This window comes from Temnothorax americanus, unplaced genomic scaffold (assembly GCF_048541705.1).
Source record: "Temnothorax americanus isolate GAGA-0224 unplaced genomic scaffold, ASM4854170v1 Scaffold28, whole genome shotgun sequence".
NCBI classification, from domain to species: domain Eukaryota; kingdom Metazoa; phylum Arthropoda; class Insecta; order Hymenoptera; family Formicidae; genus Temnothorax; species Temnothorax americanus.
This window is the reverse complement of record NW_027509421.1, coordinates 100,279-114,500: the sequence shown is the minus strand read 5'-3', so window position 1 is coordinate 114,500 and position 14,222 is coordinate 100,279. Positions and strand designations below refer to the sequence as shown.

General features: G+C 42.5%; 1 protein-coding gene across 1 annotated transcript in view; it reads right to left on the bottom strand.

Annotated features, from left to right (window-relative positions):
* Nucleotides 1-125: 125 nt before the first annotated feature.
* LOC143899672 (uncharacterized) overlaps nucleotides 126-14,222 on the bottom strand; it is a 108,922-nt gene continuing 94,825 nt past the window's right edge. Inside the window, exons 7-10 of the mRNA XM_077410134.1 lie at nucleotides 12,346-12,491; nucleotides 9,099-9,371; nucleotides 5,664-5,867; nucleotides 126-5,308 (exon numbers count right to left, since the gene is read on the bottom strand). Of these exons, the coding sequence (XP_077266260.1) occupies nucleotides 5,184-5,308; nucleotides 5,664-5,867; nucleotides 9,099-9,371; nucleotides 12,346-12,491 (748 nt within the window). The 3' untranslated portion in view covers nucleotides 126-5,183. The remainder of the gene's footprint in view (nucleotides 5,309-5,663; nucleotides 5,868-9,098; nucleotides 9,372-12,345; nucleotides 12,492-14,222) is intronic.

Genomic DNA, 14,222 nt, shown 5'->3' with positions numbered 1-14,222 from the left:
TTTCTTTTTATAAGTGATAATATAATTAATGAACATGGGATAACTTTTAATTCAATCGCAATGAATTTTTTTTATATAAAGGAAGAACGGGAGACGATGGAGTAGACTGAAACCACAGGGTCGTCTTAATTATTTGTAAATATATTATTAAGTATAACATCTATAATATAATAATAATGTAATAATGAAAAACCATTTACATTAATAGGTATCATTTACATTAATAGATAATATTGTAATCCAATAGTAAAACACTCAGTTATGTATAGATTCTCGATAGCCTTCAAGCGTGATGAATTTTTATATTATGTCCGTAGGTATTTTTTTTCCCCTCCTATCAATAGTACATACAATAGTTTTGTAAGTTGTCGTCGCCGCCTCCCCTAATTTCCTATTTGATGATCCACGCCGCGCGCCCACACGCACATACGTACATACGCGGGGGATAAAGCCGATATTTCTCAGTGAAAAGTGTGTGTCTTTTTACAACTTGTGATTATTCCTAATCTATCGTCTCGTTATTGCGGGTATATTGGGATGCTGTAAATCGTGTGCGGTAGCGGCTGCCTCCGGATTGAAATTCGAACGACAATCAACCGTCGCGAATCCTACAACGGAAAGAGGGAAGCTTCGACACACGTCCAGATTTATTCGCGCTAATAAAAAGTCCCGCGAGATCGGCCGAATTCCTCCCGACGAGGTATACCTGAGTGCACCGGCTCGAGAACGAAATAAACGTCGATAGGAGGAATTCGTCAGAATCCTCGATTCGCCAGGTCATTTCGACGCGTGCTCGTGTATGAATTATAAGCGGCGCTCCGTCGTTCACGAAAATCGATTAAAATTACCAAGTTAACTCGCTAAGACTTAGAGACGGTAATAGTCGTTGTGTTCGTGCCCTACAGGTAGTGACGTGTGCGCGTGTTCGATTACACTGTATTAAGGAGAGCGGAAAGAGAAAAATCCCCTCCCACGTTTACGTTATAAACATCTGGATTATTTAACCGCTTATTGTTAAGAGTTATCCGCCACTTAGTTCGCCCTCGTGCGCCGGATGACATCGAAATATTCCTCCCAAGTATATTGTACACTTTGCCTTCGTCGTTCTGCAAAAGTCTCTCTTGAATCTCTTCGCCACTCGTAAGATACAAAGAAAAGGAACGCAAAGGAACAAAATAGAAAAAAAAAGATCTGGTAGCTCCTGCGACACGTCCTACGTTTGATTTCGAAAGTTTAAAAACGGGCTACTTCGATGCGAATTCGAATTATTATTACGCGGTGGCGGAGGCAACTTAATTAGCGATTGCGGGTGCACCTACATGGATTATTTTACAAGAACAGAGCTTAATCTCGTCGATGCGAGACTGACGTCGGTCGCACCGGTCAACTTCACAACAATAAAAACATAGTATATATATTTTTTTTTTCTCACAATATAATTTATCTTTAAATATTTCTGTATATTTGTATAACTATTTAACCTTCGATATAAATACCCTGAAATCTACACTCTCGCGATCACTATCGTAAAATTGAATTCACCTCCGGCTCGCTCTTTTTCTAATCCTTCCTCCTCCAACGTATTCTCTTTACAGCAAATGTCTCTTTTCGTGTCGACGTGCACAATGCGAGATTGCGCTCAATCGTGCTTGTCTCTCTACATATATTCGAATCCATTAAAGTCTACTATGTACAAATAATCTCCCCCGCAGCCCTCGATTCTGGGATGCAACTTAAATGATGGTCGGCGAAACGTATATATTTCGTGTTTACACCTGCCTGCAAAGCTAGTTTGTAGAACAGAATAGCACAAACTTGCTGTACTCTGAGGTACTAATTGACAGAGAACACGGAACATAAATGTACACATTGCGGATCACGGGTTGCAAGGAAAAATAAGGCAGTTAGAGCAGCCGGCATCGGCACTCTGAAATCTTGGATTTCTCTCGTGAAATTTCGTATACGGAACAAATGGAGAAATTAGAGCAATCAATTATTGAGGACAGAAAACGCGATCTCGTCATATTAAACATATAATTACAAAAAATTGTAGAGAAAAATTTACAAAAGTCATTTTATGCGTATCACACATGGATAAATAATTAAACGCGTAAAAAGGATTCGAACGCTGATCGAGTACTGTCCTTTCGATCGTCGACTATATTCTTATCATTTCGTCGCCTATATTTTATTCGGTTTATCTAAAAGTGTACAATTTATAGCCAACATCGAATTGTCGCGTAATATATTTATATATTTATATCGTTTGCGTATATCTAACTGCCCAAGTATATGTGTATAATCGATTAATACGCGGTCGAATACCGTTCCTGCCCTCCGTCTTGCGATCGGAGAGCCCTATAATTAAAATATTTCGGATAAAAAATATGTATATCTTGTCGACATGTGTTGGTTTCTGTTACGAGGATCGTATCAAACGATCGCACTATCGCCGTTTCCGTCTTTTTATACAATAACTCTCAACGTTTTAAAATGTATTTAACAAGATCTGATACACGGTCGATTTAAAATTAAATCCGTAATTAATTAATTTCTCAAAGGTTCATTGTATAATGTTAGGATTTATCTTTATTGGATCATTTCTGAAAAATCACATGAAAGTTCGGAATCTATTTTACTAATTCAGACTCTTTCAGAGAACATGTCAAATTATTCGTAAAAATTATGGCTAAATTTTACGGAAAAGACCTGAATGTGTTATTTATCATTATATCGCATGCAGCCTAATCTACTGCCTATTTTCTCTCCGATTACCGATATGTTGTATTGCAATGATCTTCCATGATCATTTGATAATTGAATCGAATAATATTATTTTCAAATTGCACTTCTTTTCTTATCTTATGTCTTCAATATTTCGATTAGTATCGCGAAGAATCATATTTATGTGAAATAAATAAAAGAGATTAAATTGAATTTTTGTTAAATCAATCGAACACTTATTCGACATTTCTTTCAAATCAAAATTTTAATCTTTTAACTAGCGTATTCTATTTCGTGAGTCATTAAAATAATCGTTTGTGCTATCATTGTTTCATTCTTTCAACCTAATTAAGTTCTTTCGCATTAGAGAAAATGGTTGATGGCAGTGATATTTCGCGTTTATCTCAGATTATCATCTCGAGTCCTTGCGCTGCAAGTACATTTTCGTTTCGCGTTACGACTATGACACCCGGAATAGGATCGCACGACCGAGATTTCTCGATCACTTCACAGAAACTCTCGATGGCGTACAGTAGGTATCGACCTCACATTCATCGCACGAGGATTAAAGTTCAATGGCGGATCGGTGTAGCTTTTTTTTACAGAGTGACTTACATGGCTAAACGCTCCCCTTTCGATAAATATCTCTCCCGCGCGAGGTGTACAAAAGAAAGCGAGGAATTCTTTAGGAGCAAAGAGTCCGTTCATCTCGTTCGTTATTCTGCCCTTATGGTTCTAACAGCGATAGTAGTAATTACAGTAATAATCGTTCGTATGGTTTCTCTCTTTTTACAGCGGCTCCTCCAACGGCAAAGAGCGATTTCGTGCCACGAAGCTTTTAACGGAAATGCGTATAATTACAGATTGGACGTGGCAGTTCTCTTATTCTTCTCTAAGTAAGTACATGTATCGCCCGTCGCACTTAGAAGCGTCGAACGCGTCCGGCGAATGTGGCAGCGGCTGCGGAGCTACTTCTAAGTAGTTATAGATCTATCACTTCCTCTCTCTTTCTCTCTTTCTCTCTCTCACTCTCACTCTCACTCTCTCTCGTTCTTTTATTCTCTCTTTTACTCCCTCTCGATCTATGAGCAACACTCATTTCGTATAATATTGGCCCCAGCACCCTTATTATTTTCTTTTATTATTACATCATCTCACGCGACGACTAGTACAAGCGTCAAGAATTTGCATAATATCGAGCGAAATTAGTATTAGATCGTTGACAGAAAATATTTTTTAAATGAAAATTTGTGTGTATGTACACATTCAAAAGAATTTATCAATATTTAGCTGTTTTAATATAAGATTAAGGGATGAAATAATCGGAGAATCAAATTAAGTAAAAGTTGAGGAATTACGATTGCACTTTAATGCTGTGTATAAATAGATCTATATAAATGGACGTAATAAATAAATGCGCATCTTTTGCGACAAGACACCGTCTGTATAAAAGATAAAAACACAAATAAGAGCCCGAACGCGTCGCCCGTTATTTCCGGTCACGACCTCGCGAAACCAGCGGCTCTTTTCGCGAAACTCAATAAGTCGTCGTTGGGTTTTCTTCACATCTTCAAAGGCAAACGTACACCGTTATACATACAACAACGCAAATCCACGCCAACTCTACGTACGAAGACATCCGCCACGCAACACGTTCTCGCTTTGACCTTTTTTATCAGAGAGAAACGTAACGCGAATCCTCCAAAGTATGAAGGCAACACAAACGAGGTTCGCTCGAGAGCGATAAATATGACATATTTTTCCGCTGCGATCACGGTTGGGCGTGGTAATTAGAGGATAATTTCCGCAACTGCTTGTATCAACAAAATTTGAATAAGAGGGAGGAATATTTCGCCAGCTGTTGCATATAAAAACCAATGCAGTAAAACATTTCTTCTCTTTATTTATAATTTATGAACAGATACTATTAATAACGATAATAAAAAATTCTGTAAATAACGTACAATAAAAAATGCTTGAATTAATTATACATATATGTATAATATTGTTATACACTTTTTTGCAATAAGGTAGTTAAGTTTCGACTCTTTCTTCAATAATAACGTTATTTCGAACGATCTCTCGCAGCGGAACGTGTGTAGGAAGCTCGCGTTTCGTGAACGTATCGATTTTTATGTACATTCGTAAAGCCTCCCGGCTCTCGCACTCGGCTCTGCCACATTCGCGGAGCTGGCACATGCATTTCTATTATGTATATATACCTTACCCGTTTCCGACTTGTCTATTTTATTTTTCTTAATCACTTTTACCCCCATCCCTGCGTAATGACGCGCTCGCGCTCGCGCTCGCATTTACGTCCTAAGATTGATTATTTAGTTTACCACACCGTACCGGAACGTCTCACACATAATCACCACAAATGCAATATTTCGCAATAAGAGTCTTTGTCCTTTCAACTATATAGCCACCGGTATGTGGCGCGTCTCGGCTCAGTGGCATCACCTCGCGATGTATCGGGCGAGGAGGGCGCCGAGGAGGACGATGTGAAGAAGCGAGCACCCGAGAGACATGGGCACCCGAAGCGCCCACGTGGTGGTCCCCGACGAGGCGTCGCCGCATTGAGCTGGAAATACGCAATCGATATTTTCCTTAATAAATCATAAGAATAAGACACGTGAACAAGTAAAGGGAATAAGATGCAAGAAGAGATAGAAGTCTAGGACGCCGAATTCGGTGGATCAATAACGCAACTTCAAGTTAAGATAGCTCGGTAAACAAGCTATTTTCAAATCAATTTCTTTAAATTGAGAAAACTTTGCTTACCGAGCGTGGACGCGAAATTACAGTGTCATTTAATAATCATAGTTGAAGAAAGAAAAAAAAGTGGCGACCAAAAGTACCGTAAATAATCTCATGCAAAGCGAAACTACGGCGAGTGGAGTCGCGCGTGTCACACATCCGGTATTAACAATGCTCACCGTACGACGTGAGGTTCACCTGCCACGAGACTGGATAGCGATGAGAGGCCCTCGGACAGGAAGCGAGATGGCCCGTCACCGAGAGTTCACGACTTCCTGTCGTCGCGGCGGACGCGCTGTAAACGAGGCAGTAACGCCCGACGTCGGTGCTAGCCACCAAGTAAGCGGTGTCGTTCTCCACCCAAGTTCCGTGGCATAAGTACTCTGGAAAACGAGACAGCATCGGCTGTGAGCGGAGCGAGATAGAAAAAGAGAGAGAGAGAGAGAGAGAGAGAGAGAGAGAGAGAGAGAAAAGGAAAATAAATGGGCAGCGTGTTGTTCCGCGAGTTATTCTCCGCGCGTCTAAAAAGCGCCGCGCGCAAAGTCGCATTAAACTTCTCGATTTCTTAAAGTACTGCGAAAACAGAGCGAGATTATGGGCGCCCGTATAACTTCGCGCCCATAGTATATAGGAAAAGTTTTTTTTTCTTTTTCAAGACCGTTTAAAGAACCGACGACAATAACATGCTAAGCCACACAAAGCAAATTTGACGAAGCAGATGGAAAAGGGCCATAACTCGTTAATGAGACTCGGTATTATCTTCGTCGCTGCTCAAGCTTGTTCTCCGACTCTAAAAAGGGCATCTGTTTTGTACTGTGGATATTACAAAAGAAGGAAAATAGTTCGTGTAGCAGGAAATTTTCTAAGTCGTTGAAAATTATAGCAGATCATTAAGAAAGTACGTGAAATAGAAATATGGAATGATGTTAGTCATGAGTTATTGAGTTACATTAACATTCTATTTTTAACTATAGTTACGAAAATTAATTGTCTCATCAAAACGTATATACTATTGGATTTATCGCTCATAAATTTTCATAATTTCGCTATCGCGTGGACGAGATAACCGTAATCCCTCAACCATTCAATTAACGTATCCGATGAAGGGTGAGGGGAGGGGGAGGGGAGATGCGATTCGTTCGTCCGGGGAAGCTACTTTTATGTCATCATTTTTACGGCACTTGCTCCTCCGCCTTCCGGCCGTGCCGTAACAATGCGCGCGAGAACGAAAGAGGAATAAACGAGGGCCGTAAATCCTTCCGACACATCGATATCAGTGACGTTTCGAGCGACGATACCCGATCGTACTTGCGAGATAGTAAGATGAGAATTTACTGCGGTCGCCCCCGACAGCTCGTGACTTCGCGTAAAGAAGAAACGCGAAACCGCGCATCGTGTTCGACGACGGGCAGTGGCACCTATATTAACGGTAAAAACTAAACGCGTTAAGCGTTGACATTGATGTATCAGAATAAATGTACAATTTTTTTTTACCTGTTGTTCCACCTGGATTCACGAATGCGACGCGGCTTGGGATAAATTAACGATCGATCATCGTACGCCTAATCTGATGAAACGATTCGATAGATGTATTAAAGCGATCGAGTAATTTTATTCTTCGAGAAACGGTAAAACGGTTTATCTTACTTTGTGCCGTAAACTTCTCCCGGAAAACGCCGATTCAGAAAACGCGAACACACGCGGATTCTAAAAGTAAATCAGCGTTTGGTAACAAAGATCCCGAAACGCGGCTCTAAATTCGTCGAGAATTTTGAGATTAGGGTGCATAATTAGACAAGAAAGTCCGTGAAATTAGAACACGCGTTGCCATCGTTTTTCTGCCTGACGAATTCGAATTCCGACGCGAAACGAGAGAGACTCGGTGTGGTAAGTACGATAACAACGCGATTAACGATCGCGCTCGGGAAGTCACGATGACGTCGTTCTATAAGCCGCGAACAGCGAGCGCGCACCGAGCGCGCTGCTTATATACTAAATCTTAATGGCCATTCTGCCTTCTCATCGCCGTTGTCCTCGTCTTCGTCGTCGCTGATATCTGTGTCTCGGAATACAATCCCGTGTCGACAGCCGCGAGGCACGGGTCTCGAGTGTCTAAATCCTCGGTTGTGTCAACATGTCCCGGTAACTCGCGCCGCTAAAATAATTCCCGGCTACGAAACGCTCTCTCTTGCTCGGTAGTTCTGTAACGTATCAATGCTCTCGCGGATTACATATAGAGACACCACCGACTTTTCGCACGCGCTACGCATTCGTATCGTTTGCTTTTCACTAGGGATTTAATCCGCCTTTTATCTTCTCGACGATCTAGCTAATCTGGAGATCGTCCTTAAATTACTTTGGGATCCCTTTGTTATTATTATTATCATTGTTGTCGAGCTAAACACGCGGCTTACACACTGACGTTGATAAAATAGGAGAATTTGATACAATATAGTTGTTTTGATTGATTTTGTACGAATGCGTAAATGGATATATCCCGTCGAAATTAATGGATCTCTGTAATAATAACGCTCGATGTATATAATTTATTATCAGTCAAATTAGTTTGATTGTGCAGACGTAGCGGGGAAAAAGTCCTGGTCAACCGACAACGCGCGACGTGTCAATTTTTATGTATGGAGTCAAACGAAGTGCACAAAGTTAGCGCGGTCGCGTAAGCAAGCGCTATACTTCGGCAACCGTGACGCCTGCTGCCTTTCCGCAAACTAACTATCACCACTTGTGCGATAACTTTGCGCGAACTAGGACGGGAGACGAGAGGGAGGTGCGGGTAATCCGATAAGATGTTCCGGGCGAACGTGCTCCAACCCATGTCGACTCTCTCCCTCCTTCTTCTCTCTCTTGAACATATCCCGGACGCTGAACATTCTACTGAACCACGGAGCTGCTCCGAATATGTCGAAGACAATGAACGACGATGACTGCCTCGAGTTTTTCGAGCCGTTCACATTGTCCCCGGAAGCTTCTTTGTGAAAATACGTTATACTTTATAGAACCGCAGATATAGAAGAGAAGTCAAAAAGATTCAAAGATGACGATAATGACGACGATTATGTCCGTTAACCATGCCGTCGACCCACGTCACACGTCGAGAATCTGTCGAAGTTTGCGAGCGCTTTCAAAGCTCGTCGGTTGTCGTAAATGGAATCTTCTTGTCGCTTATCGGACATCTCTTTGATTAACTTTCCTTAGTTAAGTGAAATCGCACGGGGGTACAAAAAGAATCTTCGTAACGCACAAATGCCCTCGTACGAAATATAAGTCGCTAGAAATCGCGATTAAACTATAATATACAGATAAGATAATGAACTAATTTTAGGACAGAAGAAATATTCCTAGCTATCTTTTCAACTATTTGTTCAAATGATAGAATTATTATTTCATATAAGACTGGAGAATTGAAAGCTCTCGCCGAGTTATCTTTTTTGTGGTGCAAATACTGCAAAAATAACGAAATAATATAAATAATACAATTTTATCCCTCATTAAATTTTATGTGCACCATCGTTCTCAGACACTAGGAAGTAGCTTAGCTAGTAGTATTCTAAAGCTGAAATAACGCGTTCACGAGAAGCAGATGGGATAATCCTTACCGGATAACGCCTCGTCGCTGCAAGACGTGGCGAACTCCATGCGATCGGGTGTCCTGCAACCGATGTCCAGTCTACGTACACTACCGTGGTGGCACTGGCTTGGGAACGCTGTCGAGGGCACTCTCACGTCGTGCACCTCCGCTGCGTTAGCAACGTTCTGCTCGCCGTCGACGGTCAATACGCTCTCGACATTGTCGGCGTTCGGTGGCCGAAACAACGATACGATATTGTAGCGACCGAGATTGGGGCATTGCCTGGTCATCGGATCGGACGCTGAAAACGAATAAAAATGATTTATTTTCGCGTGTCTCGCTATCTTAATCAGATCATGATATAGCAATTCCCATTGGCACGATCTTTCATCAATTTTATTTTTAATAATTGATCAAGCAACGTACACACACAAATAGAGCGACAAGATATAAATAGACTGTCTATAAACTTTCTGAAATTTTCTCGCGTAAAGAACAGCCTCCATTAACTTTCGCGTGATCCCTCGACAAGCGACAGAAGATCGCTGCTTGCATTGCGCGGTGTAACTTTTAGCCGAGCAATTTGATACGCGATCGACACGCAGTCGACGCGTTCCGCACGCTGACACGTAAACGCGTTCTACTTTGTTCTTGGAGGTAATTAACGCAACACGATCCGCGTCAAGGTAAGAACCCGCTGTTTATTGCGTTAAACGTCAAAACGGTGAGTCTTTCGGGACGTTCAAAAAGTTTGACGCGCGAAAGATTCTTGTTCTTATATTTGCGTCTTTCTTGCGGTTTCATATTTGGTACATCAGCCACTGTCTTGCCAGGACTAAACTTTACATCAGGCTTTCTCAACCAATACCAAGTTTTGAAAAAAATTGAAAAAGCAAACGCATTTGCAAAAGTGTCATTATTGAGTTTATTTAAGTAAACTTCAACGTGATTGAAATATTTGTTGTTAAAATTAAGAAAACAAACTGAGATAAGATATAAGGTGTGCTGCACGCGCAGTAAAAACATCATTCTATTCAAACTATACCTTGAAATTAATAGACAAATGGACATATAGGTAAGATGTATATGAGAAATGTCATGGTCTTGTTGAAAAAGATTGGGAAATGCTACTTTCACACGGTGTAACTTTCAGCCGAGCAATCCTCGACACAAAAGAGCGAGTGCGAATGTCGGCGCGATAAATTCCGCGCTGGCGACGCGGCGGAACGGCTCCGCTCTTCGTCAACGTTGCTGGAATCGGGCTAAGGAGAAACTGAAAGGCGAGCCGACTCTACGAGAGAGACTTTACGACAGATCTCCGGCATATGATCCTTTATGCGCTCATAAACCCGCGCTTCGCGAATTGATTGTTAAACTCCGCCATTCGCGAACTTCTCGCCGAACACGCTCGTCCGCCTCTCTCTCTCTCTCTCGCAAGTACATAGGTACTTTCCATCACCGGGTACAATGGGTAAGGCCCCCTCCGAAGTACCTTTCACGTACAGATTCTTGGACAGATTTGAGGTAGATTTATCCTTCGCAATAATGTCGAGGCATCAATCATTCTTGAGCTATAGCATTGAGGATCTAGGAAATTTCGCGAAACAGCCCTCGGGGCAAAGATAGATAACAAAACTTTTATTCCTCGTTTAATTTTAAACAGACTTTTCACTTTAAAAGACTCTTAAGTTCAGGCTTAGTTGCAAAAATATTTAAAATCGAATGTTGGAAGATTACTAGAACATTCATCGAGCTCTCGCGGGCGAAAAATTAACTCCGAATTGATCGAGGGACCTGCGGATGAAGCAAAATAACGGAATTTAGAATGCTTTCTATACGCGGAGCTTGTCCGCTCGAAACGCACGTGAATCCATATGTCAGGGCTAGGGAAGAACCCATAGAAAGTCGAGACAAATCACGCGCCCGAGTGTATATGCATTTGAGAGAATCGTCCGTGAGATCGCCATACATCCCGACGTCGCCGGACTCTCACGGGTCGATGTCTGGAATTGGCTTTAGAAGCTAAACAGAGCGTTCTTTCGTTAGACCACGAATCACGTTTTATTCGGAAACTCCGAAGCAGAGTATCGGATGGCTGGCGAATCAGCAGACCTCGTGCGACTTGCGATGTAACGTACGCGTTTGCAAAGAGTATACATATACGATGTGATATATTCTCATCGATAGAGTACAATTCTCTAGATGAAAAATCCCAGGGTGAACAAATGCGTCAGTACGAGACCAATACTATTTAAAGCAACGGTGGAACATTCATAAATATTTGGTCGGACGAAATATATCAGAGTTCTCTCTCTGTTTTACACACCGCTCTGTCTTGACTCGCTTATCTCCTGTCAGAGTAACTCGATAAGATCGAGACAAACCAGGGGACGCGGCCAATGAATCGGAAGAAAAACGAAGAGCTCTATCGGGGGGCTTCGAATTGGCACGAAAGCACCGGGAGGCCGACGCGAGCCCGGAAATCACCTTCGAGCAAACGTTCCTGATTCCGGTTTCCGGCCGCAACGCGGGCGCGGTCGAATTTCCAATCTACTTAATCTTGGCTTACGGCAAGAAAGAAATGGGCATCATATATATTTTACGATCCCGTATCACATCGGCGCCTCTCTCTCTCTCTCTCTCTCTCTCTCTCTCTCTCTCGCTCACTCGCGGTAATGGATCTCCCGCGAATCGTGAAGAAACTTCACGCCCGCGGAATGCTCGAACATGTTTTATTTTACGCGCACTTTAACGCGCTTCCGTTCGGAGCGAAAGCGACGTCAAGGCGAATAGAAAATTAAGAAGCCGCAAATATTAATCGAACGATAGTGCAGCTGACTCGCTTTAAAAGGAGAACGAAGGAGAGCGAGCAAGCGAGAAAGAGAGAGAGAGGGGGGAGAGAGAGAACTGCCCTTTGATAACTTCCAAAAGAAACTGCAAGTTAATTTGCGAGCAGCCTCATCGGTCGCAATATCGGCAAATTAATTTACCCTCGATTGATTACGGTTGTAATACCGACAAAGCAAAAATTACGGGGATGCATTAACGGCGGGACCGGTCGCGTTTAACTGCGTTAATTAAAGCTGCAGTAACAAACATATAACACGATCCGTCAACTGAGCACTGTTAAGCGTAATCAAATTTGCGTATATTACATTTGCCGGGGCTCGGAAAGTTGACACCCCGCATTAAAGCCCAATTAGTTACTTTACTGCCAGCGACGTGATATTGCGACGACAATGCGTAATTCGATTAGGTGATCAGAATTTACTTACTGATGAACGTCGTGTACGGCATCGTGTGCGAGTTGAACGTGCTCGAGTTGCATATATCGTCGGGCTGCTGGCCCCATTCCGACAGTTGCATCTCTATTACGTGCTCGTCCCTCCTGTGGAACATGACGCACACGTATCCGTTCTTGCTGAAAAGAAACGTTACAAAAGCGTTAGATAACGAAAGAATCGAAAACGAGGTCGTGAAAGTTGAATTTTACAAACTAGGAGAATTTTGTTTAAACTCCGAATGCACCGTGACAAAGAAAATTTTTTAAAACTGAGACTATTTTATCTCGCTAGGATTGTTGGAATCGATAAGAAAGGGATCACGGAGAGAAGAGGGAGGAGGGGATGTCTCAACGTGAATAACGCCATTTAAGTCCGCTCCTTTAGGCTGTAAAAATAAGATCTCCCGCGGACAAATAAAAATTTAGATCTGAAAGGATTAGGCGCGCGAGATACGGTTAATAGTCGGTCCAGCGGACCGTTAAGGCTGATCTCGGCAAGACGGGAGCACGATGCGCCCTTCCTGCCCAGAATGGCGGCGCGGTAGCGGCGACTAGGACGAAAAAAGCAGGGGAGAGCACCCTAAATCTCTTCCCCATGCAGGATTAAGATTTTATTTTATCAGAACCTTTCTTAACGGCCGAACGTTAAGTTTAACGCAATTCTTTTACGGCCGACCGCCTTTACGGCGGAATCTGAAAACTCGACTGCCTCATGCGCGCCATGTATACGACGTACGTATAAGACACGCCGCGTATATAAGTTCATATCTGTATACACCCCGGCCGACCCCCGGCGATATACGTTTACACTGTAACCCCGTGGAGCACCGCGTCCCGTCGTAAGCCGTTGCGCGAGCCGGAAACGACGATCTCGACATATATTTGTCTTACGAGTTCTCCGCCCCGTGAAGAGGGATATAAAGTTTATATTACTTCTCGATGGCTCGCCTCTCGCGAAACTAGTTTCCGCGTCCGGGGATTTCGCGGGCGGCGTTACGGACGAATTTTTTGCTGGATTCAATTTAATTGCGCTTGTTCCGGCGCTTGTCAAGGACCGCGACGCAAGAAAGGAACGAACGTGCGTTTCGCCCTCGCGGTGGAATACATAAAGCTCGCGCGCGCCCGCGTAGGAAAATTATCGTTTAATCGTATAAAAGAGAAAATACGCGATAGCTTTCAGATATTCCATAAGCACCGATCCATTTCTCGGCGAACTATCCTGAAAACTCGAGCGAATTTGTAAGTCACGGAGGCTTTTGATAGTCAAATTTAAGGCGCAGTTATAGACTTTTACGAACCGTATCGTCTCGACTAACGTGTCATAAATAACAAACATATAACCGTAATAAAGTTTAAACCATGAGATTTTATTTGCGACATTCCTGTATTGGTCATGTCCACGATTTTATTCTTGTTAAAATCGTTTAAATTGTCACGCGAGACGCGTAAAACTGTTCCCGGATATGATTGAAATAACAGGGTGCATTTTTCAAGATAGTGATACTAGCTAGCGCCAATCTAAATCGAGATCGGTTGATACAAGACCCGGGTCAGAGTGTTAAAAGTTTTATGAAGTCGCTATTTCAGTGCCGAAGTGTGGAAAAAAAAATGAACAAATGGTACAAGAGATGACAAGGAAAATAATAATCCTCCTTAAATATTCAGCCGTGCTTTTAGACCGCGTCGAGCGTTACGTCATTTTATCAGCGGAAAGTATATGCTCGCAAACGTCAAAATTTCATTATTCGCCGCGAACCATCATTTGCAGGCACGCGGGGACGAGTGGTCTTTTTACGAAAAACATCCCCCGTAGCCGAGCTGTGTGCGCATTCGGTCTTATAAAAGCATTGTAATAAAACGTGACGAACG